The following is a 24,022-nucleotide window of genomic DNA, read 5'->3' as shown; positions in this document are numbered from 1 at the left end:
GTGTTCAGCTTCTCATCAACCAGCACCCCAATTCCTTCTCCTCAAGGCTGCTCTCAAGCCATTCTCCTCCCAGCCTCTATTTGTGCTTGGGATTGTCCCGACCCATGTGCAGGATCTTCAGAGTCCCCACTCTCTTATGGCCATTTCAGGCCAAGATGTGTGACCAAACCAATGTGTCCTGTAACCTCCCCAGCTGTTTGACCGGGAGCTGTGCGTCCGTCAGCTGAGGTACTCAGGGATGATGGAGACTATCCGGATCCGCCGGGCTGGCTATCCCATCCGCTATACATTTGTGGAGTTTGTGGACCGGTACCGGGTGCTCATGCCCGGGGTGAAGCCAGCATACAAGCAGGTGAGCATCTTCTTCCATGGGTAACAATTGCTCTCTGCTGGGCTCTCCAGAGATATTTATGGAGTGTGCATCCTATCCAAAAGCAATTATGCAACATTTGACCCCGAAATGTCACAGTGTTGCTCTGGCTTTCCAAACGATGGAGGAATGGTGATGGGGCTGGCAGGGGTAGGGGACCCTATTCACTGTGTTGCTCTGACTCACTGTAAAGTCCTTGGAACCTCATTAGCAGAAAACTGCTGGAATTGGGACCAGAAAGGGTCCCTGTTGGGCTTGGGAGGAGCAGGGGGTGAGGCTGGTCCTAGTGAATCCCACGCCCTCTCCCACCAGGGTGACCTTCGTGGGACGTGCCAGCGCATTGCCGAAGCAGTGCTCGGGAAGGATGATGACTGGCAGATTGGCAAGACAAAGATATTCCTGAAGGTAGGCAGCGCTCCATGTCCCTCCTGCCATCTGGAACCCTTGCCTGTGAAGGAGTCTCCTACCATCTCCTTTTAATCATCAGATGTGACCCTTGGCCATGGTCTCTGGGCTGGTGTGACAGTGGGCAGAACCTGGGCCAAGGCAGGATATTTGGGACCAGTTTAGGAAGCCGTGGGCAGGAGGAAGTCCTGACACTCTGCCAGCACTGATGCATGCACATACCTGTACAAACACAGAAATAGTCACATACAGCACATGGCCTTTTCCCTCCGGGGCTGAGCTGCTCAGCCTCATCTCCTGCCTTCACCCAAAAGGCACAGCAGCTGGAGGGATGTCATAGAATCATAGAACGGTTTGGGTTGGAAAGGACCTTAGAGATCATCTAGTTCCAACCCCCCTGCCATGGGCAGGGACACCTCCCACTAGCCCAGGTTGCCCAAAGCCTCATCCAGCCTGGCCTTGAACCCCTCCAGGGATGGGGCATCCACAGCTTCCCTGGGCAACCTATGTCCATGCAGAGCCCTGCAGAGAGAGGGACTGAGAGCACAGCAGGGTCACTTTGCTTTCAGCATGTCCTTGCATGACCCAAGACATGGGTTCTTGGGTCTACAGCCTCCTTCTCTGCATCCATCCAGCTGACACGGAGCAACCCAGCATTGCAGGTCCCCTGCAGCCCCATTCACACTCCTTCTCCTTACAAACCCATTCGTGTGTCACTCCAGGAAGATGAAGCTGAGCTGGACAGAAACCAGTCTGGAAACAAAGGCTTCTCTTGAGCAAAAATCTCAGTGGTAAACCCTGACCGCTTATATCTAAATTCATCCCCAGCCCCATTACCAGTGCAAACACTCCCACCTCTTGCCTAGAAGCTGTTCCCACTCGTTGCTCTTTCCAGATCCTGTTATCAAGATCTTACAGCTGTCAGGGCAGGAAACAGAGAATTCGGGAGGCCCCAGGAGGCTGTGTGAGGTCGAACAAAGCAGGAAACATGTGGAGCTGGTTCTGCTGCACCCAGCGCGGCAGGGCTCAGCATGCCACCACCAGGAAAGAAAAATGAGTTATACAAACAGCGTGGGAGGAATCCATAGAAAGCTTGGACTGATGCATCTGAAATCCTCAGGGCAAGGAAATTCAGTGTTTCCAGGAGCTGTTTTGTCCTTAGGGTATGGAGGCGTTGCATCCTTGGCTGGAGGGAGTGATGGGACCCAAGCAGCCTGGAGTTTGTTCCCAAACCTCTCCAGTGTTCCTGGGATCTGTTCCTGTGGCTCACAGCACTAGCAAGGAGCTCTGCATGGAAGAGAAGCATAATCTGTTTGTTTTCAGACTGAATTATTGCATATGCAGCTTCTGGCCACTCTGGTTCATATGGGAATGAAGGCAGTAGATCCCTAGGGTTTATGTTAGGATTTCTCCAGTGAGTAGGGGGAGTGGTAGTTGGGATGCAAAATGTTCCAAGAGTTTATTTTGGACATCTCCTCTCGGGCAGGACCTTGTAACACCCCTCCTGCCACATCAGGCAGATGGAGAGATTCAGATATGTATCCTTTCCTCCCACAGGACCACCACGACATGCTGTTGGAGATTGAGAGAGACAAGGCCATCACGGACAAAGTCATCCTCATCCAGAAGGTGGTCCGTGGGTTTAAAGACAGGTAGGGGTGAGCCTGACTGCCAGATGGGAGTTGGGCTATCTGGGATGCTTCACCCAGCAAGCTGCTCCTGCAGGATGCATCACCTGGTGCTCATCTCACCTGTCCCACCTGCAGCTGGGGAGAGGGGAGCCCTGATGTGTGCCCTGATGTTGGCACTCAGGTGCAGCAACTGTTGGAGGAAAACAGTAGAGGAAACAAGAGGAAAACTGTATTATCCACCTCAAACACAGACAGAATAGGACCTTCACTGTTCTCTGCTGTCTTCAGGGAAGCTGATGTTGGTTATGGCAAAGCAGCAGAGGCACTCTGAGCCTGGTGAACGTGACACTAAGCCCCCAGTCTATGGGGATCCCTACAAGACTGCAACGGGACCACTGAGATGATGTGATTAGCGTTGGTCTCCCCGAAACCCAAGGGGTTCCAGACTCCTCCAGGAGGAGGGCAGGTAGCCTACGGGGAGCTCATGGCTGTGGAAGAAGACGGGGAGCCACAGCCAAGGATAAGCTTCACCCACAGAGGAGAGACAGTTCTTGGGGCTTTGTGCTCTTTGATTGTCCATGCCATGGCTGTGACTCAGGTCGTGCCTTGGGTTTTTTCAAAAAGGGCACATGCCAAATAACTCAGTAATCCTAGTGAGACCCTGAAGTCCTTCCAACACAATTGTCCCCCAGGTATCTACAGGTAGGATCAGGCCAGGCTAAGAAGGATGGGACAAGCAGATAGGGGCAAGGGTGGTGTTGCTGAAGTTTGCTCTTGTTGTTTTGTGTGAGATGATTGAACCCATTCTTGGGTGCAGGGATTGAAACTGGGAGAGCAAGCAGGGAAGAGATTTCAGATGAGAGAGGAGGGTGCAGTGGGGTTGGAGAAAGGGACCACTCTCATCATCTCCTGCTCTGCCCACTCCCATAGCCTGTAGACACCTATCAGAGAGAGCTGCTACAGATCTTTTTATGAAAGCAAGAAGAGCTGGAGGAGGAGAATTTTTCAGGCCAAAAATGCAGTGTTTACTCGACCTGCCAGCTCAATTTCAAATCTCCAAAGAATGAGGCCTAGGAGATGGTAATAACTTGTAGCCAAATCGCAGAGGCAAGTGATTGAAATGCCTTTGCAGGTCCAATTTCCTGAAAGTGAGAAATTCAGTCCTGATGATTCAGAGATACTGGCGTGGACATAACTGCAGGAAGAACTACGGTGCTGTAAGTATGGTGGTGTTTCCTCACACCTCTGCCTTCCTACCTCTTTAAGCTGGGACATACATAAGAGTTTCCTGGCTCAAAATGCCCCACTGAGTGTAGGAGTGGGTGGGGCTGGCTTTCATCAGTTGGAGAGATGACTGGAGTTTTGCTCTTGCTGCTTTGCCGTCTCATTGAAGAGAGCACCTAACCACCTTCCAGGTGTCCTTTTCCTCATGAGTTGGATGTCTGTTGCACTAACTGGTCACTTGGGCTTTTAAAAGTCTTCCCCTAGTTTCCATGGGACTGAAAGCTCAAGAGAATCTTCCTCTTGAAAACAGACTCCATCTCCAGGTGGGACCATATCTGGGTTTCTCCTCAGCCCAGTCCATGGCCCTCTTCTCTGCCTGTCCCACCTGTCTCTGACCCAACAGTGGGTCATTTGGGAAGTGTGTTGGGGTCTGAAGTGTCTCAGTATCATCCTCCAAGCCTGCAACTTGATAGGCGTAGCCACTTCCAGGCTGGTCAAGACATTGCCTCCTGACATGAAACAGCCACTTGGCTGTCAGGCAGGAGATCTGCAGGTGTTGGATCTCCCTGGGAGCAACCTTCATGGTTTGTGGCTACTTTGAGATTACCAAACTCTCAAGGACAGAAACTCTCTAGGACTCAGTGGGGAAGAAACTGCCCTTGTCCTTCTTGGGCTTTGAATCAGTGCAGCTGTTGGAATGCTTCATTTCTCCACCCTCTTGGAGAACCTCCTTCCCAAAGGCTTGTCCTGGTGGGGGCTGATTTCAGTGGCTCTTATTTACAGCCATGCAAGAAGGAGATTAGGGATGGAAATCTGCTTACAGTGGGTGAGCCCCTGGGTGGTTTCATCCTGCTCCCTCTTGCAGATGCGGATCGGCTTCCTGAGACTGCAAGCCCTCTACCGATCCCGCAAGCTCCACAAGCAGTACCACATGGCTCGCCGGCGGATCATCGAGTTCCAGGCACGATGCCGGGGCTACCTGGTCCGTAGGGCTTTCCGTCACCGCCTCTGGGCTGTCCTCACCGTCCAGGCATACGCCCGGGGCATGATCGCCCGAAGGCTGTACAAGCGCCTCCGGGGCGAAGTAAGTACCACGGAGGAGAGGCTGGTGGTGGGAAATGGAGGTGGGGAGATGGGAATAAACATGCTTCTGCATCATGTGCTCATGGGATTCATATTTAAAGAGCAAAAAAGTATTTCAAAAATAAGTAGATGCCTATTCAGAAGGGCTCTTGTGCTTATTTGCCCAGTATCATCGACGCCTGGAAGCAGAGAAACTTCGTCTGGCAGAAGAGGAACGACTCCGAAAGGAGATGAGTGCCAAGAAAGCCAAAGAGGAAGCAGAAAAGAAACACCAAGTACGTGGGGACTGATCTCTTTCTGGGGCTCTGTGTCTGTTTTCCAGGGACTGTTTTTGCTCCTTTGAGGGGGAATGCCAAAAATATCTGAGGGATTTCTACTCTGCTTGAGAAGTTTGTATTTAATTCACTAAAGCACTCTGTGCTCTAACTAGTTTGAAGCTGCTCCAGAATTTCTGATTTGCTGCACAGGAATTCCAGAGATTACAGTTATTATTTGCTTGCCTTTGCTGCTGTATAAAGGCTGAAGGGGGAACTGGGACACTCTGTGTGTGTGCACATGCATGCTTGCTATACAAAATTAAAAATAAGGTCAGTGAGGGTCTCTGTGCATGGACCAAACACTCTAAACAGGCACTAAGGAAGGAGAAAACGCTATTGCTTTGTCCTTCTGCAGTTAGGAAACTGAGGCACGGATGTGTTATTGATCTGCTCCAAGTCATGTTGCTGGGATAGTGGTCCAGGCACCGAGCAGTCTGTCTTTCTAAAGCCAGTCCCTGTAGAATTAAGTGCCAACTCTGTGGAGGGAGCAGGTCAGTCATTGTACTTGTCCTCCTGCAGGTACGCCTGGCCCAGCTGGCGCGGGAAGACGCAGAGAGAGAAGTAAAGGAGAAGGAGGAAGCACGTCGGAAGAAAGAGCTCTTAGAAAAAATGGAGAAAGCTCGCAACGAGCCAGTGAATGACTCGGAAATGGTGGACAAAATGTTTGGATTCCTGGGGACGACCTCCTCTCTGCCTGGTCAGGAAGGACAGGCACCCAATGGCTTCGAGGTACTGGAGACATACATGAGCCTGGCTGTCACACAAGAGGATTTAGCAACTCATTAACGAATCAGGGGAGAGTAGGGCAATCCAAAAGGGAGTCTCTGAAGGATTTATTCAAGACGAGGCTCTTTTGGATGGCCCCAGAGGGTTTCTGTGTTGTGGCTGGGGACAGGCAGTCTGCAGGTTTTCTCTGGGGCTGCCACATGGAGGGGAGCAGTATCACTATAAGATCATTGAGGACTTGTGGCCTTTGAGATCTCCCTTGTGGTTCACCACGGCTCCTGGTATTTAGCTCTTGGATGTCCTTCCCCCATGCTAGGAGTGGGGCCATGCTTGATGCTTCTCCTGTTGCTCTGGGGACTTTCCTGGACACAGGCATGTCCTCCAGTACTCGGGCTTTGCATGGGCTCCAGAGTTATATTGCGTGTTTTTCACTCCAGCTGGCTTTTTCTTTTGGGATGGAAATCAGGTGGGCAGAAAAAACAGGTGCCACTCCCCTCAGAAAGGGGAAAGGATAGCTCTGTATCCAAAGCCATGCTGAATGCCCGGCATGTCCTTCCCCACCAGGATCTTGAACGAGCTCAGAAGGAGCTGGAGGAAGAAGACCTTGATGCAGCATTGCCTCTCCCTGAAGAAGAGGAGGAAGACCTCTCCGAGTACAAATTTGCCAAGTTTGCCGCCACATATTTCCAGGGCACGACAACACACACCTACATCCGCCGGCCTCTCAAGCAGCCTCTCTTGTACCATGAAGATGAAGGAGACCAGTTGGTAAGGCAGGGGATGGAAACCCTTGAGCATGGCAAGGTGGGTTCAAGCAAGCATAGCGAACCCTTCAGCCAAAGGGCCCCAGCAATTTCCCTTTGGAAAAGGGAAAGAACACTCTGGTGTGCTTGTGGTTCGGTGGAGAGCACAGCAGATGTGTCAATAGACACTGTCCCACCAGCACGCTTTAGTGGTGAGTCCATCTCTGTGCCTTGATATTTGTGTTAAGCCAGTTAAGGAGGTGCTCTGAGCTCGGGGCATGAACAATGAAACTGTTGAGCAAGTACCACTTGTAAAGATGCTACTCAGCAACCTCATCATATGCACCAGGGCAGAGCTAGTGGAGAAGAAATTCTTGTCCTACAGCCAGCAGTACAAGAGTAGAATTGTACTGAACCTGTATGGCTGTAACGAACATTGCATTGTCCATGGCTAATGGTTGGATGAGACTTTGAGCAACCTGGTCTAGTGGGAGGTGTCCCTGCCCATGGCAGGGGGGTTGGAACTAGATGGTCTTTAAGGTCCCTTCCAACCCAAACCATTCTGTGATTCTGTGGACCTGCTTTCACTGTGGTTCTCCTTCCCCTCTGCAGTGGGGAAGTGCCAGTCACTGCCTCTCTATGATGTTGGCATCTCCTAGCCAAGAAGCAAACCCCTTGTAGGGTGTACAAACATGCTCGTGGTAGCATGAACACAGAGCCTGAATTTGTGATCCCAGCCACCAGCCTGCCTGGCCTGCTCAGATGGAATGTATGCCGCAGGAAAAAGTGTGACGTATGACACAGAGAAAGTGTTTTAGCTCCTGCAGATGTATAGGGAGACCACAGTGGTGATCCTGATGGGCTCAGTATAACTTGACCACCCCCTCCACTGCCTTGGTGTGAGCTAATGGAGTTTAACTTTCCTTTCCAATAGGCAGCACTTGCTGTATGGATCACTATCCTCCGTTTCATGGGAGACCTCCCTGAGCCGAAATATCATACAGCCATGAGTGACGGTGGCGAGAAGATACCCGTGATGACAAAAATCTATGAGACTCTTGGGAAGAAGACCTATAAGAAAGAACTGCAGGCTCTGCAGGGAGAAGGAGAGGTAACTGCTGTGGCTGTAAAAGAGATGCTGTTACTAGGTGTTGGATCTTGAAATGTGTTGGAAATAAATGACTTGTGGGGCTTGCTGCAGGCAATCAGTTTGTTGATTTTATTTGCAATTATGCTACGACAAGAGATTTGCTTGAGTGTCAGGTGTTGATCCCATCCCTTCTTCTTCAGAGGGATAACTGAATGTCCCCTAACAATACAGTAAGAAAAGTGCCCCAATATCTCTCATGGGTCTTAGTTCTCTCTCCTCCTCCTTGTAGGGCAGAAATACATGGGGGGAGCGCATGGGGTCTCTCATTTGGGGATTTCTTTTTGATCTGTCCTGCGTCAGAAGAGACTAAATTAAAAACATGCCCTTAATCTTGGAGCAGGAAGCAAAGAGTTACCAGGGGATTAAGCTGTGGAAATTAAAAAAAAAAATAAAAAAAAAAATCCCTATTCCATCCTCAGTACATTCTGGAATGTCACTGGAGGACTTTGTCTTAGGACGTTCCCAGATAAGACATTGTTCTGGATAAATCGCTGTCTGTAGCACTGATATCTTTGGCAATTGCTTTATTCAATAGTACAAGATATTACCTGGTACTGAGATTTTCTAGGTGGCACTGTTGCATTTTCAATAAGTTTTCTGTAGTATCATCTGGACAAACCCTTGCAGTATTTGAAGATGTAAATTAATAAAACTCCTAGTTTTTAGAGACAGTGCTATCATTCAGCACTTTCAGTGAATTACCTGAGAAGGAGCATAGCCTCATCTGGATTGTAATTCTGTAAAAATATACACCAGGAATCACCTTTCATTCCTTCTACCTATCATTTATTGCTTGTTTATTACCAAAAGGCATATTTTGGCCAACTGAGACATCAGGTAGTATGGAAGAGAAGGAAAATTTAAGCTGTCATTTTTTATCTGTGGTTACATCTGCTCTGCAGAGTGCACAACAGTGCAGAGAGATGTCTGAGCTGACCCTGAGCTTGATGATACGTAAATCCAGGTTTATGGAACATGGCTTTATAATGGATATAAACCATCACAGCTACAGGACTCAAAAGTGTTGATCTGGTGTAAAACCACAGTCTTTTCAAAGCTGTTTAAACAGAGAGAGGTTAACTGGGTGAAAAAGTGAAGTGACTATCCATGCCATTTTAATCCCACAGCTGACACTAATTTGGGATAAAAGTAGAAAGCCAACAATAACTTGATGATATGTAGTCAGTGCCTGGGACTGTTTCACATCAAATTTGTTCTTCTGGGAAATCTGATTGAGCACAGAGCTGGTTAATGGTGATGAAACAGCAATGGGTAACTAGCTGTCCATGAATGCCTGGCTAGATGACTTCCAACTCACAAACCTGCTGTGAAAATGGGTCACCTCAGAGAGTGGTCTTGCTCATCTCATTTGTGATGTAGGAACAAACCTGAGTGGCATACAGCAGAACTGGGTGGACATAGGTTGACTAGGAATCAACCCTGTATTCAACATAACTTTTTTTTCAGATGTCTCCAATACATAATTTTGATCTGGGGGAGGCTTATTGATTAGAGATTATCTACAAAATTCAGAGTCAGACCTGGGTTATCAGGGGGCACAGGAATATGGGTCCACCCTTCTGGTTCCTACCAGCCTCTGTAATATCTCACTGTTTGCCCAGGACTAATGGCCTTTGGCAGAAGCCCGGGGAAGACAGGGCAAGCACATCCTGGGCAGGGTTCTGTGTCTCAACGCATTGCATCCATGCCTCTTGCTTTGCAGAGTACTCACATTGATGGGCACAAGAAGAACAGTGTGCGGCACAAATTGGTCTCCTTAACGCTCAAGAAGAAATCCAAACTGACTGAGGAGGTGAGAGGAGACGCTTGGCCGCCTGGCAGCACAAGTGCCGTCGGATTGTCTGCAGCCCTCTCTGACTCTCTTCTGCTTTTCCCTAGACAACATAGAACCAGCCCTCCTCTGGGTTTGGCGCTACCTGTCTCTCTGCCTGAAAGATTTAAGGAGTGTTTAAGGGGAAAGGTTGGCTTCCCGTGTCTCCTTGAGTCATTCTGCACCTCGCACCGGCCTCCCCTCGGCTCCCGTTCTCCATCCATCCAGCACCTTCCCTCCCCTCTTTCACAGTCCTCCATCCAGCTGCCGATACCTCCCACTACTCTGTGATGGTCTGAATGTTATCCCTGTTTTTAGCTTCCCGCCCTCCACCACAGCGTAGGTAGCAGAGGTGGGGTCTCCAAACGCGCCCACCATCCTCTGCTCCTCTCCAGTGCCAGGGGCAAAAACCCCCATGGGAGCAGTTAGCCCAAGCTGAGAGCTTTTGAAAATCCCATCTCAAAGGTGTGAGGAGCAATAAATCTTTTTTTTGGGGGGGGAGGATGAAAGCAATGCAAAGACATGGATTCAGTCTTCTTGTACACACTTCTATGTCCCCTTCCAGAGCAGGCGACACCTTACCTGGCTAGAGCTGCTTGAGAGCATGGAGATTGGTCTCTGAAATAGCCACCTTCCTTCCCTTTAGGGTCAATCAGAAGAAACAAGACCCAACCTAGCTTACCCTAATGAACACACTCTAGAAATGTCTGACTTTCTCCAGTGGCTCCAAATGGAGACTGGGTTGACTAGCTGAGACAGAGAGCTGGTGGACAGATGAATGCCACCCCTGCTTTCACAAACAGCCCCAGGCTTATGTGCTGTCAGCTGCATCATTAGCAGGGAGTGGGTCCATTTTGTCAGTGTTTTAATTATTTTTTTACTGGGGTAAAGGGACAGGTCCTCCTTTGCAATAAGCTGGAGTTATTCTAAAGATCCTTGGTGGCCATCTCCCAGCTGCAGGACCAGCTCAGAGCTGGGATGCAAGGATGCCATTGTAGGAACCTTGGGCAAAGACCAAACAGATGGGAGTGTGACTAGACAGGACCATTCTTAGCTTCACCCACATGTGATTAAAGCCAACAAAGTCAAACCCTCCCATTGCTGCTAAAGTGCTAGATTGAAAAACTTCTGAAACCCCTCCTGGCTGGTGGAGGAGTCCTCTTGGGGGAGCACCACACATTTGGGATGGCGGGAGGTGGGGGGGACATAGTAACTGGCTGTACTGAAAGAGAGCAATGTGTCTGGTTGGCAGGTGACCAAGAGACTTCATGATGGTGAGTCTACGCTCCAGGGTAATAGCATGCTTGAAGACCGACCCACCTCCAACCTGGAGAAGCTCCATTTCATTATTGGTAATGGCATCCTCAGGCCAGCCTTAAGGTTAGAAATCAAGACAAAGGCATGAACATGCCATTCTTTTCATTCCTTCTTCCTTGGGCTATTCAAATGATTTTGCTATTGCGTGCAGCTTTACAAAGCTCTCATCGTATCATTTTTCAGGTTGTGTTGCATAATATGGGCTGGGCAGGATCATGTTCCTTACTGTCTATATCAGGCCTGATGGAAAGACCACACAGGGGGATTCAAATGCTTCTGAAAGTGCTAATGGCTACTGGATTGGTTTTTAACGCTCATTCTTGCTGTTCACTACTCTTTGTTTTCTATTTGACCTATCAATCACGTGCAGATGGGGTCTGGCTCTATCTTTGTTCTTGTTGAAAAAGACCACCTTGTTAGCTCTATTTTTTTTTTTTTTTTTACTTCCTATTGCAGGGATGAAATCTATTGTCAAATCTGCAAGCAGCTGACACAGAACCCATCCAAAAGCAGCCATGCCAGGGGTTGGATTCTGATGTCCCTCTGTGTGGGATGTTTTGCTCCTTCTGAGAAGTTTGTGAAGGTAAATTGTAGGTGATCTTTATCTCATTAATTACCTGCCAATACATTTTCTTTTCCATCCATGGGGCAAGCTTTTCTCTTGGGTTTCACAGTAGAGAGAATCCTTGTCTTTGTCTTTGCCAGGAAAGAAAATGACATAAAGTTCCTAAGAAAAATGTGCATGATCCCAAGCTCAATGTCTAAAGCAGATCGAATGAGTCACTCCTGAGAAGAAACTTTCTCTTTCCTGTGATTCTAAAGGGAGTGTAGACAACTGGTTCAGATAACGACTCCTGCACTGGAGATGTGTGAAGATGTGATTAAGTGACTTCTGCCAGGAAAGTCGATTGTGGGAGGCTGCAAGTGGAATTTGCACACCCAGAACAACCCACATTTCTCCCCTATTTTTCACATGCAAAAGTCTATGCATTCATTCAAGTATCTACTAGCCTTGACAGTATGACCTCAGGGGTGTACTCTAACAAAATTGGCAAGGAATCTACACAGCCAATTATAAGTATAACTTAATATAAAAAATTGCACATAGAAAGGGGTGGTTTAGTTTACCTGGAAGTATGTTTGCGTAGTTGCTCTCTGCGTACTACAACTTGCCCCACTATGTGTCATGCTGAAAATGTCCTACTCCAAAGTAGCCATATGAGAGAAGACATATAATCATCATATAAGACCTCCTTTGTCCCATCTTTGAATCTTGGAGTCTAGACTTGCTCCCAAGCCTGCTGGAGATGAAGATGTTCCATTAATTTCCACAGATATCAGATCAAGTACTGGGTCATCAGCACTGAAAGAGCTGAAGCCAAGAATAGAAATCCCTTCTTCATCCCCAGGCCTTGCCAGTATGTAATCTAATAAAGCAGATAAATCACTGGCAAAGTGGCAGAAAATTAAATTATGTCAGGAAATGAGATCTGAGAAAGTATGCCACAGGAGGTTGTGTGGGTTTAAATCTTTAATAGTGGAAGATTATTTTAGGTGAGTGAAGCACTTCTCAGAAATAAATTATGGGTAACTCTGGAGACTCAGACATAGAATCGTAGAATGGTTTGGGTTGGAAGGGACCTTAAACATCATATGGCCCAACCCCCTGCCATGGGCAGGGACACCTTCCACTAAACCAGGTTGCTCAGAGCCCCATCCAACTTGACCTTGAATGTTTCCAGGGATGGGGCATCTACCACCTCTCTGGGCAACCTGTTCCAGTGTTTCAGATGTGCCTCTGCCCAGAATTATGGTCCGTGCTGAAATACATGACAATATTCCCAACAGCTTCAGAGAGAGCTTATGTTAGTTCTGCCCTTGTTCATCACCCTTTTGCATCTTGTGAGTGCAAACACCACTTGCAGCAGCCCACTCTGTGGTTACCTTCCAAGGCCTCAGTCTTGCCAACAGCAACACACAGGCAGTGACTTAAGCAATGTCTCTGAGATCATCTGAAGCCCCTGTAGTTGCCCATGGGGACATCACTGACACCTTCCAGCTTAAAATGTTATATTTTGAGATGAAGCATTCTCATGATGGAAATTTAACTCTGCACGTCCCCATCCAGACTCACTTTTTTTGTTCTCTGAAAAGCAGAGGAATATTCAAAGTTTGTTGGGGTTCAGTGAATGCTTCTGTTTTGCAGCTTCGTTAACCCAAGCCAACTAATCCAGTCTATACTGATTTGGGAGACAAACTCCACGTCAGTGCCAGACCTTACTCGCAGGCTCTTAATCTATGAGTACCATGTTTTCAGGAGTTAGTAGCCAGCCAAAATCTGATTTACTATGAGTTCACTGACTACTGCTTTAACCATGCAATAGCTACCATGGAATGTATGGTAGCCACATGTTGGCTATCAGCCAGTTACCTAGATGACATTTTGTTAACCTCATGTCATTTTCAATTGATGTCCTAACTTCTTATTTAATTATCCACCATTTTAATAGAAAGAAAAACCTATAAGGGTAAATATCTCCTAGCATTTCTTTCCTGCACTCTTCCATGCAGTGAATGTTGTAACAGACTCCTGGTTACTTTTCTCCTGAAACCTTCAATAGCAGCAATATTATGAAAAAATAAAAAAAGAGGAATTTTGGGAAACTGTTGTGCCTGGAAGTTGTTCCACAACCTTCAAAAGTGTCAGTTAGAACTGAACATTTTGAGAAGGATTTAGCTGATGAGGCAGTCTTCAATACGTTCTCCCCCCGAGATGCGAGGTCATGATTGGGATCCCGTTAGACACTTTTATCACGTCATATGCTAAACGTGGGTCAAGACACATTAGCACTCCTGTTCTTCGTACCTTTCTTTAATAATGGACATGGTGGGGAAGATTCAGTCACAAGGAAGGAGAAATGCAAAAAAAATGTGTAATTACATAGTTCATTATTAACAGCATTATTAAAATCACACTTTTACACAGGATCACCTGCTTGCAATAATTTGCAACAGCTCCCATCCCTACAACCTGGCTGTACTACCTAGTTGTTTCAGAGTATATCTGTAAGTTATGATTGGCAGAGATACCTGTCTCTCTACCCATGTTATTTATGGACTGACTGTTATAGAGCAGTCTGTGTTACTGAACAAACAGCTCTGTGTTGTCATTCAGAGAACTCTTTATCTAAAGTCTCTCTGAAAAATATGATTTACAGAACTACTAGTCTTATCTACCTTTTTGACCAAGACATTTATGTAATATCTTTAAGTGTATCATCTTTCATATCGTCGAAGTCACTGGATTTCATTTTCTCCACAATAATGTGATTGTATTCTCAACAGACAGTGAAGTGCTTCAAATTCTGGTTTAGCATCTTCTAAAATGCAATTTAAAATCTGACTAAAGAAACATCTGTTTAACATCATTGTGAAAGGCCTTTTGTACTGACAGCTAAGTGTTTGGAGTGGCATTTGCTTACAGTTCTCCTGGATCATTACTTAAAGATCTTTTTCATTCCCTCCTATCTTTTTGGCCAACACTCAACAACATTTTATAATACGTCTTTAAAATACAAAGATATAAATCCGTGGCAGCAATAAGAGGAACACAAAAGCTGCTGCACTAGCTTCAATCTTCAAAAGGTCTTTCTATGGTGGTACCTTATCTCCAGTGTGGCCAGAAATGCACAGAACAAGAAGAAGGCAGGGGTGCAGATTGTCCTGCTCTCTCTCAGCTTCCAGCAATGCAGTGTAGGAACCTTCTGAGCCTGAGAGATATCACTGCCATTAGTCCCAATGGGCTTTTTTCCAATAAAACATTGATTTTTAACATTTGCAAATGCTTGGCCTCTACAGCCGATGGCCTAACCAATGTGTTCCCTCCTGCCAACAGTATTTAAGGAACTTTATCAATGGAGGTCCCCCAGGCTACGCTCCCTATTGCGAAGAGAGGCTGAGGAGGACGTTTGCCAATGGGACAAGGACACAGCCACCCAGCTGGCTGGAGCTGCAGGTATGAACCCCTCTGTCCCCTCCCCAGGCAGCTGGGGCTCAGGGTTTGAGCCTTTCTCCATCCCAGGAACCACATCTCTGGTAGGACAGAAAGTAGGGTGACAAAATGCCTATTTCTCTCAAGAATTTTCATGTATTTCCAAGATATTGCATTCCCTGTGCATCCTGGCTTTGCTCCAGAGTATGTTAAAGATGAATCCCTTTGGCTACATCAGTACTTGTAAATTAAGTGTGCTCCAGAGTGCTCTCAGGCATGGAGGCCAGCTGGCACAGAGCAAGCCCCCATGTATGCTAGGAAACTGTCTTCCAGATGAAGGTGGCTGCAGGCAAAATGCCTACTGAGAATCATCCCTGGGACTTGTTCGGGGGCTGCCATAGCTGGAGCAGGCACGGTTTCTGCAATAATTGCTCATTTTCATGCTGGTTTACTAGCATAGACAGCTGTGCTCCAGTGCCCAGGAGCATTCCTGGGCATGCTTGGATTTACCGGATTAGGCACTTGGATGACTGAATGCATGAAATAAAAAATTTGGGACTTCCAAGTGCTTCCAGTGGCTGACCATGCATTATCTTGTTGGGAATTATATTATGGTTGGGAATTATGTTATGGTAGTATTGAAAAGCAGCCAGTCACAGGGACTGGGAATTAGAAAGTGGTTAGTTGAGTGGAAGAGTTAGTAGGTAAATAGCCTCGATGGGATTGAAATGCACATGCCTTTATAAAATTTGACTTTAATCCATTAGGCAACCAAATCCAAGAAACCAATCATGCTGCCTGTCACATTTATGGATGGGACAACAAAAACACTGTTGACCGACTCCGCAACAACCGCTAAAGAGCTCTGTAATTCCTTGGCCGACAAAATCAGCCTGAAGGATCGATTTGGCTTCTCGCTTTATATCGCACTTTTTGACAAGGTATCTCTTAAATTATATTCCTGACTAACCATATCAAAGAAGAGGGAGGTTCTTCTTGCTGTCCCATATCTTCCAGAGGTTGGAAGGACCCTGTGCTGTTAGCAAATGGACAACCTTGAGGTCAGGAAGGAACATTGCTACAGTGCGTGATTTTCACAATAAGAGTAGTCAAACATTGGAGCAGGGTCATGTAGACAGAGAAATCTCCCTCCTTGGAAATATTCAGCATTTAACAGGAGAAGGCATGGAGCAACCTGATCAAAGACGAACCTGCTCTGACCAGTGGGCTGGATAAGAAACCTCCAGAAATGCCTTTCCACCTACATTATTCTGTGATGCTGAGCTCTTGCCCTCAGCCAAGCTACTTAGAATTGAATTTCCAGTAAAACAAACATCCTGGATTTTTATGCAAGGGAGCAACTACTTAATTGGAAAGGTGATGGTTGAAATTAAGCTTCCAAAATGAGCTAAAATCCTAACAGCCATAATTGCACAGGCTTTTAACCCTATTTATTTAACGTAAAAACATATACTTTTTCAGAAATTACATAAAAATAGGGGTGAGGAGGGAAAACAAACCTAGGGAAAAACTTCATCAGGTGAGACAGTATGTGCAAGCCCATGAAACACGTATGTGGCCACCTCTGCTTGTGGGCAGAGAAGAAAATGGTTTATTACTCCATCTAACAGTTTTAAGCTGATAAAGGTGGATTTAGATTAGATATTAGGAAGAATATTTTCCCTGTGCGGGGGGTGAGGCAGTGGCCCAGGGTGCCCAGAGAAGCTGTGGATGCCCCATCCCTGGAGGGGTTCAAGGCCAGGCTGGATGAGGCTTTGGGCAACCTGGGCTAGTGGGAGGTGTCCCTGCCCATGGCAGGGGGGTTGGACTAGATGATGTTTAAGGTGCCTTCCAACCCAAACCATTCTATAATTCTATGATATGACTCTTGGTCTTTTCTGAGGAGGTATTCATTCAGGGATGTTCACTCTGAGGACACATAGTGCTTTAGGGCCTCGTGCCAGACCACAGTGAGAAGACAGAGGTGATAAATCTCCTGTAACAGGACAGGCTTTCTATTCTGGGTTTGTCTAATGCTTATCGTGGTTGGATCCAAGTCCATGACTTGGAAAACAGGGTGTTTCAAAGCACAGTATGAATAAACCATATTTTATAATGGGACCATTGGCTTTTCTAATTCACATTGATGTTTTCCTTTCATTCTGGATGGGAAATGGTGGCTGAAAATAAAATGTTTGCCTCTGCCCTGACCAGGTCTCCTCGCTGGGCAGCGGCAATGACCATGTGATGGACGCGGTGTCTCAGTGCGAGCAGTACGCCAAGGAGCAGGGAGCACAGGAGCGCAACGCGCCGTGGCGGCTCTTCTTCAGGAAGGAGATCTTCACTCCTTGGCACAACCCGAGTGAGGACAATGTGGCCACCAATCTCATTTACCAACAGATCGTGCGAGGAGTGAAGTTTGGGGAGTACCGGTGTGACAAGGTGAGTGTCCTCAACAATTAGTGGTCTCACCAGGTTTCATCAAAGGGGATGGGAAATTTTCCTCCCTGAACACCTGCTAGTTCGGGGATTATGGTATTCACTTGGGAAACAGTAGCTACAGCAGTCAAATCGTCTTGGCTTCAGAGAAACCGGACACTCCCATGTTCTGTATAAGCACTCTCTCCTGGTGAATTTTGGATGGAAGAGTGAAGGGCCACTTCATCCATCAGCTTCAGCTTGGAGGACCACAGGTAGTCTGTAACCAGGTGACCAGATCAGGAGTACACAGAAGGATCCTGTTTGGTGAATCCTGCTAAAACTTAGACATGAGAGATACTTTTCAGGATAACCAGATCTCTGCCATGCAATATAAACCAAATAATATTGCCATATGCTGAAGGGACATTGGCAGCAGAAACCTGTGCCTCTAAAGTCTCTGGGAGCTTACAGAATTATTCCAGTGTCACTGAAATGGCATCTCAAAAGACATCAAAATCTCTGACAATGTCCATCGCATTTTTTTTTTTTTTTGCTTGTGTTTAAAATCATCCAGGTGTCAAATTGGAGACATCTCTCTTCCCCAACACCAAATCATTCTCCTGTGGTCCAGTACAGTCCAGTCTTTGGGAAATAAATAATCTTTTTCCCATCTGTATTTCATTAACTGCAGCTCTTCTATCCTATCAGAATTCCTGTTCTTTCTTCCTCTTCCCTTGCTCCTGGTCTCCTTTTGCTATTATCATCTCGGTAGCTCAATTCTTTCACCCTAATGTTCTTGGAATGTAGTCGCACCAAAGGACATTTTACAGTTCTGCGTTATGCACAGGTGCTTCAGCTTCTGGGTTTCTCCAGTATGAAAAATGACAGATACATGCAGTTTTCAATCATTAAACTCCATCTACCATAGCAAAATCACCCACTGCTGACTGCAGGCCTCAGAAGAAGACTGAACTGAATGGAAAGACTGGGACAAACATGTTTTTACAGTTGGACTCAATAATCTTAAAGGTCTTTTCCAACCATAATGATTCTGTGTTCAGTCACAGTACAAGGTTGCATGGTGCTGGTTACTGAACATAATAAGGCTTGATCATAGCTTTTAGTGGTCAATCTCCCAAACCTTAGGTGTGCAAAAAGCACTGGTGAAGTTCTGCTGAAAGGAAGCATCCCCACACCAAGCTAAAGCAGCAGTACATTGAGCCTTCAGAAAGAACTCCTTGAGTGATGGAGGATGGATGTTGAGGTGATGGCTTGGTAACAGCATTAACTTGGCTTGTTTGGCTCCCACAGGAAGAAGATCTGGCAGAACTGGCTTCCCAGCAGTACTATGTGGACTATGGGTCAGAGATGGTACTGGAAAGGCTGCTGAATCTAATTCCATCCTACATCCCAGACAGAGAGATCACGGCTTCAAAAACAGTGGAAAAATGGGCTCAGCTCATTATAGCTGCACATAAAAAGGTGGGGACAATAGATCATCTGGCAAGGACCAAGGCGTGCTTCAGTAGCTTCGTGTTCCTTTTAAACATGCATCAGACATCATAGCTCAGCTCTTAGCCTGGCCTGAAGCTAAATCTACGAGAAAGGGCAGGTTTTATACTAGCTATGTTCAGCCTTACCACTGGTTTTGAGGCAAGATCTGACAGAGGAAGACATGGAGAGATTCACCGTGAGAAGCAAAATGCCACCTCTGGGGTCTCATTCCTGGTGCACAGGATTATGGTGTTACCGGTTGTATTCCAGTCATGGTTCATGTCTCCAGGCAACATCAGGACCTTGTTGTGCCAGGCGTTGTATAAAACCTCCCTGACTTCCATAAGAACACTTGTGGCACCCTCCCACAGCAACACCTTCCATAACTCATCACCCGTAACTCATCCAGGCATGAGAACTGGCATTCAAGCAACAGCAGGAGCCAGCTTCGGACTAAGACCCCTAAAATGTGAGCATCTCCACATGTGTTAGGAACCTCATCAACCATTACAGTCAATAGAGACCCAGGGATGCAATTCAGTTGGATCTTGCAGGTCAGCCTATCAGCTACATAGAGGAGTATCAGGTACCTGAGGATGTCCTAAATGAAGTTAGACACCTCTGCTTAAAAGCTGTCAAGCTGAAAGGTAGACCTTAGGAAAACCCAAAGTTAGCTGAGATGAATGCCACCCAGACTGGTCTCTCTAGATGCTTGCCTTCTCAGAGTTGAATTATTCCTCAAAGTGGGAACCAAAATTTTTCTGGAACTTTGTCCAACATATCATTTGTTCCTGTAGCTTCATTAAGACCTAAATTAATCTTAGTTCCAAGATCTTCAGATGACAAGAGTTGGTTTTATTTGCTCTCTTCCTGGCTCTAACTGGGTTTGTGCTTCATGCTGGTTGTAATCTGCTTTGTCTGTAGGGAATTTATACTCAGAAGAGGACAGACCCCAAAAAAGTCAAGGAAGAAGTAGTGGATTTTGCACGTTTCAAGTGGCCTTTGCTGTTTTCTCGGTTTTACGAAGCCTTCAAATTCTCAGGTGAGTCAGTAGAGGACATCGCTGGTGTACAGGATGCTCCAAAGCAAAAGGAAGGAGAGATAGGAACTTCACAGACAAGAAGACTTAATGGACCATCTAGCTGGTCTTTTTTAGATACATTATTTTTTGGTGCATCTTGATTAGCAATGACTCAAGCTATGAGTCTGCCACTATTTCTCTTACTAAAAATATTAAATTTTTTGATCATTGTATCCTCCTTTGAAATTTTCTATATCCTAAGACCCTTCATGAACTGATTGCATGTCTTGTCTCCAACCCAGGGCCAAGCCTGCCTAAAAATGATGTGATTGTAGCTGTCAACTGGACAGGGGTGTACTTTGTGGATGAACAGGAGCAGGTTCTCTTAGAGCTCTCTTTCCCAGAGATCACGGCTGTGTCGAGCAGCAGGTAAGGAGGAATAGACTTATCTGCCCATCTCACTCCAAAACAGTCTTTTTCCAGGCTTTGCCTCTTGATGCTGTTATCTTTCCCCTTTATGTCTCCTATAAAAATATATCCCAGAGGGGGAAAGCTGCAAGGACAGAGTTTCACCTTGGCCACCATTAAAGGCGATGAATACACTTTCACCTCCAACAATGCAGAGGATATCCGGGACCTGGTGGTGACCTTCCTTGAAGGACTGAGGAAAAGGTCTAAGTATGTGGTCACTCTCCAAGATAACCCAAACCCTGGTAAGTAAATGGCCCAGCCCAGTGGCAAACATGTAGACAGATTAATTACTCCAAAAGGATTTGGAAAATAAACTAATGGTTGTTCTTCTTGCAGTGGGAGAAGAATCTGGGTTCCTCAGCTTCCTTAAAGGTGACCTCATAGTTCTGGACCAGGACACGGGAGAACATGTGATGAACTCAGGGTGGGCTAATGGGTTCAATGAACGAACCAAGCAGAGAGGGGATTTCCCCACAGACTCCGTCTACGTCTTGCCTACAGTCACCATGCCTCCACTGGAGATCGTGGTAAGCTGTCTTACAGAACGGCACAACTTGATACAAAGCCCGAGGAGGTCAAAGCCTTTGTGAAGAGTTTAGATCTGGCCAGAGTCTCCCTGACAATAAGGGGGATGCCAGAGTGGCTGAGAGGTGACAAGTTGTCCAAGGCAGAAGTGATCTCAGCCTTTTGTGGTCTTTGAACACCCCAAGCCTGTGACTTGGAATATCCATGAACGCTGCTATATCCCTCCAGCTGTCCTGACTATGTGTAGCTGTATTTGGGGTTGGTGGGCACATTTGCATATGGAGCTGTAGGACCACATAATCTTCATTAGGAAATTATCCACACTACAGAAACATTTGCTGTTCCTTATATTAGTGACTGAGAATGGCAGAGAAGAAGGACAATTGCACAGTTCCTACTGACTATTAACTGGAATTAATGGGTTATTCTTACTCACTCACTGTTGTTCTTTTAATTTTGTATCTGCTTCATCTCTCTGAATACATCAGATATATATTATATCAAATATACTGGGTAACAGAGACCTTTTCATCCCACAGGCACTGGTCACGATGACCCCTGACCAACGACAAGATGTTATCAGAACCTCTCAGCTGGCAATTTCAGACAGTGAAGAGAGAGTGAAGCCATACACCTTGGAGGAATTTTCCTATGATTATTTTAGGTGATTTTTTAAACCATCTTCAAAAATTATAAGAGTAGGAATACATCTCCAGGTAGCTTGGGAATCAGGAAATTTTTGACTACTAGAAAAGACCTTAAAGGTTCTTTTGTGTGGCTTTGTACAATTGCAGCCTCCAGTTTAGGTCATGGCATTTGAGCTGTAGGTATTCCACAGACAAGATCTTATGAAGGATTTCTTCCAATTGGCTCAGCACAGGTATAACAGAGTGAAATTTATTATTATGTGGGAGGCTGTGCTTAGTGGTCTGATATTCCTCTCCTATGATCCCATACACAGCTGAATTAAGCGCAGACAATTTCATCTCAGCTCCAAAGATTTAAATGTGCACCACTGCTGACGAGACTGATCCCAAAACTCCCACTCCTATTCAGATGGGCTGGAAATCCAAACAGGCAGATCAGATCCTCTGGGATTCCTTCACCTTGGTAGGCTTGTTCTGCTAGGCAATATTCTTTCAGTGCTGCTGCCCTGACCATCCATCGCCATAATCCTTCCTTTTGTGGTTAGAAGGTTTTTGGGGTAGAGAACATTATTTTAGTGTCAGTACTTGGGTAGGGTCCTTAAGGGACTTTTCAGAGCCCTGGGAAAGTACAAATGGTTATTTTTGGTTAGAACTGGAGCTGGATACTTGCTAAACTAAATTCCCATTTGATGTAAGAGTTCCTTAGCCCAGTAGAGCACTGGACACAAGCTGTCCCTTTCAGCCCTGTAACCTCTCCATCTTTCCTCTTGCTTTGCCTTTGCCACCAGGCCACCTCCCAAGCACACCCTGAGCCGGGTCATGATCACCAAAAGCCGTGGGAAGGACAAGCTGTGGTGTTACACCCGTGAGCCCATCAAACAACCATTGCTGAAGAAGATCCTGGGCAGTGAGGAACTGTCCCAAGAAGCCTGCATGGCCTTCATTGATATCCTTCCACTGCACCCCTTGGGCAACAGGTCTGGCAGGCAAAGGGCTGAGCAGGCTCTTTGCGGCCCCAAGCAAAGTCCATGGAAAGGTTTGTGGTCCTTCTTAAGGGCTTTGGGACCATGTCAGAGGCTTGAAGATGGGTCTGATCCTGAAATCTATATTCAAGCATCCTTGAGATCTGAAGGGTGTTGGTACTTCTTAAGAAATGAGGGCCAGAGAGCAAGTTAATGAGTCCTGCTGGTCCACACTGCTCAGTGGTCAACTCAAACAGCTCTGTTCTGGCTTCCTTCATCTAGGGAAGTGGTGGAGTCACCATCTCTGGAGGTGTTCAAGAAACATGTAGATGTGGTGCTTCGGGACGTGGTATAGTGGGTTCGGTGGTGTTGGGTTGGACTTGATGTTCCTTGAGGTCTTTTCCAACTTTAATGATTCTATGATCTGTGTCTCTCCAAATGTGGAAGGGTGTAGATCTAATTAGTGTGGATACAAACCAGCCCACATGGCTTCGGGGACAAGGTTTGATGCCTGAATATCCCTTACTTGGCAGAAAATACACAGCATGGGAGAGACGAGCTGGGTGCAAACATAGATCCAATCTGTTGAAGTAGTCGTTATTTTTTGGTGAGGCTTTGCTCAGGGATCCAAACTTTATGGTTTGAACAGTTCTGTTGGAATAAGTCTGTAACCGATTAATATTACACTATTGCTGCTACTACTGGTTTCCTCTTGCTAGGAAATAACAGAAGGAATTGAAAGAACTGGCAAAAAAATTAGAGGACATTTGCAATTTTATCTTTTTCCTTTTGCTGTGTCATACCCATTAATTCAGAAATCTGTGGCCTGTTCTCATGTGAAATAGTTGCAATATGTCACGATGCTGAAGGTCGCCATTTGGTTTATGTCACTGCAGCTCCACTGGTGTCTGACACCAGCTGAAAATCTGGCACCTGTATGTGTGATCAGGTAACACGTGACCACATACAGCTTTCTTAGGTCTACATACCCTGACCCCAAAACAATTATTTCAACCTGAGATGATGCGTGATAAAGGGAGAGAGCTTGCTGGACATGTCCTAAAGAAATCTAAAGCCTTTACCATACACTGTGCCCCCTCCACCACTACTTCTGTAGTTATATGTAGGATGTCTTGAATCACATCACCAACAGAAGTCTTCCCCAAACATCCCAGTTAGCTGATCCTTGACTCCTAGCTCCCACCAGTGCTGAAGTACATGGGTGACTACCCATCCAAAAGGACCCGCTCAGTTAATGAGCTGACAGACCAAATATTTGAAGGTGCCTTGAAAGCTGAACCCCTGAAGGATGAAATCTACTGCCAGACCCTCAAGCAGCTCACAGACAACCACATCAAGTAAGATCCATTCCTTCTCCTTGGCCCAAACACACTAGCCTGTGTTGGGCAAAGCAGATCTGGATTGTCCATGCCATGAGTGATATTTTCCCTCCTGGGTCTCTCCTCGTGTAGGTATAGTGAAGAGAAAGGCTGGGAGCTGTTGTGGTTGTGTACAGGCCTTTTCCCTCCAAGTAACATCCTCCTGCCCCACGTCCAGAGGTTCCTGCAGTCCCGGAAACATCACCCCTTGGCAGCAGACTGCATCCAGAGACTCCAGAAAGCCCTGAGGTATGGCACCAAAAGACCTAGTCCTGACTGGTCTGATTAGGACCGGTGCTCTTTAACATCTTCAT

General features: G+C 46.4%; 1 protein-coding gene across 1 annotated transcript; it reads left to right on the top strand.

The window, feature by feature from the left end:
• Nucleotides 1-193: 193 nt before the first annotated feature.
• Nucleotides 194-23,997, top strand: LOC104461384 (unconventional myosin-VIIa-like; the record flags this gene model as incomplete). The annotated part of the gene is made up of 24 exons (XM_010072955.1): nt 194-352; nt 683-775; nt 2,333-2,427; nt 3,539-3,623; nt 4,496-4,714; nt 4,881-4,988; nt 5,550-5,759; nt 6,321-6,524; nt 7,434-7,610; nt 9,373-9,462; nt 10,733-10,860; nt 11,254-11,380; nt 14,693-14,812; nt 15,556-15,729; nt 17,003-17,230; nt 18,521-18,691; nt 19,628-19,745; nt 20,027-20,153; nt 20,268-20,437; nt 20,532-20,722; nt 21,260-21,384; nt 22,156-22,313; nt 23,534-23,687; nt 23,802-23,997. Coding segments are annotated over 24 exons (3,627 nt in total), but the record flags the coding sequence as incomplete, so codon positions are not given.
• Between the last annotated feature and the right edge of the window lie 25 nt (nt 23,998-24,022).

Source organism: Pterocles gutturalis, unplaced genomic scaffold (assembly GCF_000699245.1).
Source record: "Pterocles gutturalis isolate BGI_N339 unplaced genomic scaffold, ASM69924v1 scaffold46822, whole genome shotgun sequence".
NCBI lineage: Eukaryota > Metazoa > Chordata > Aves > Pterocliformes > Pteroclidae > Pterocles > Pterocles gutturalis.
The sequence above is the reverse complement of the archived record's forward strand: the minus strand, read 5'-3'. Positions and strand labels throughout refer to the sequence as shown.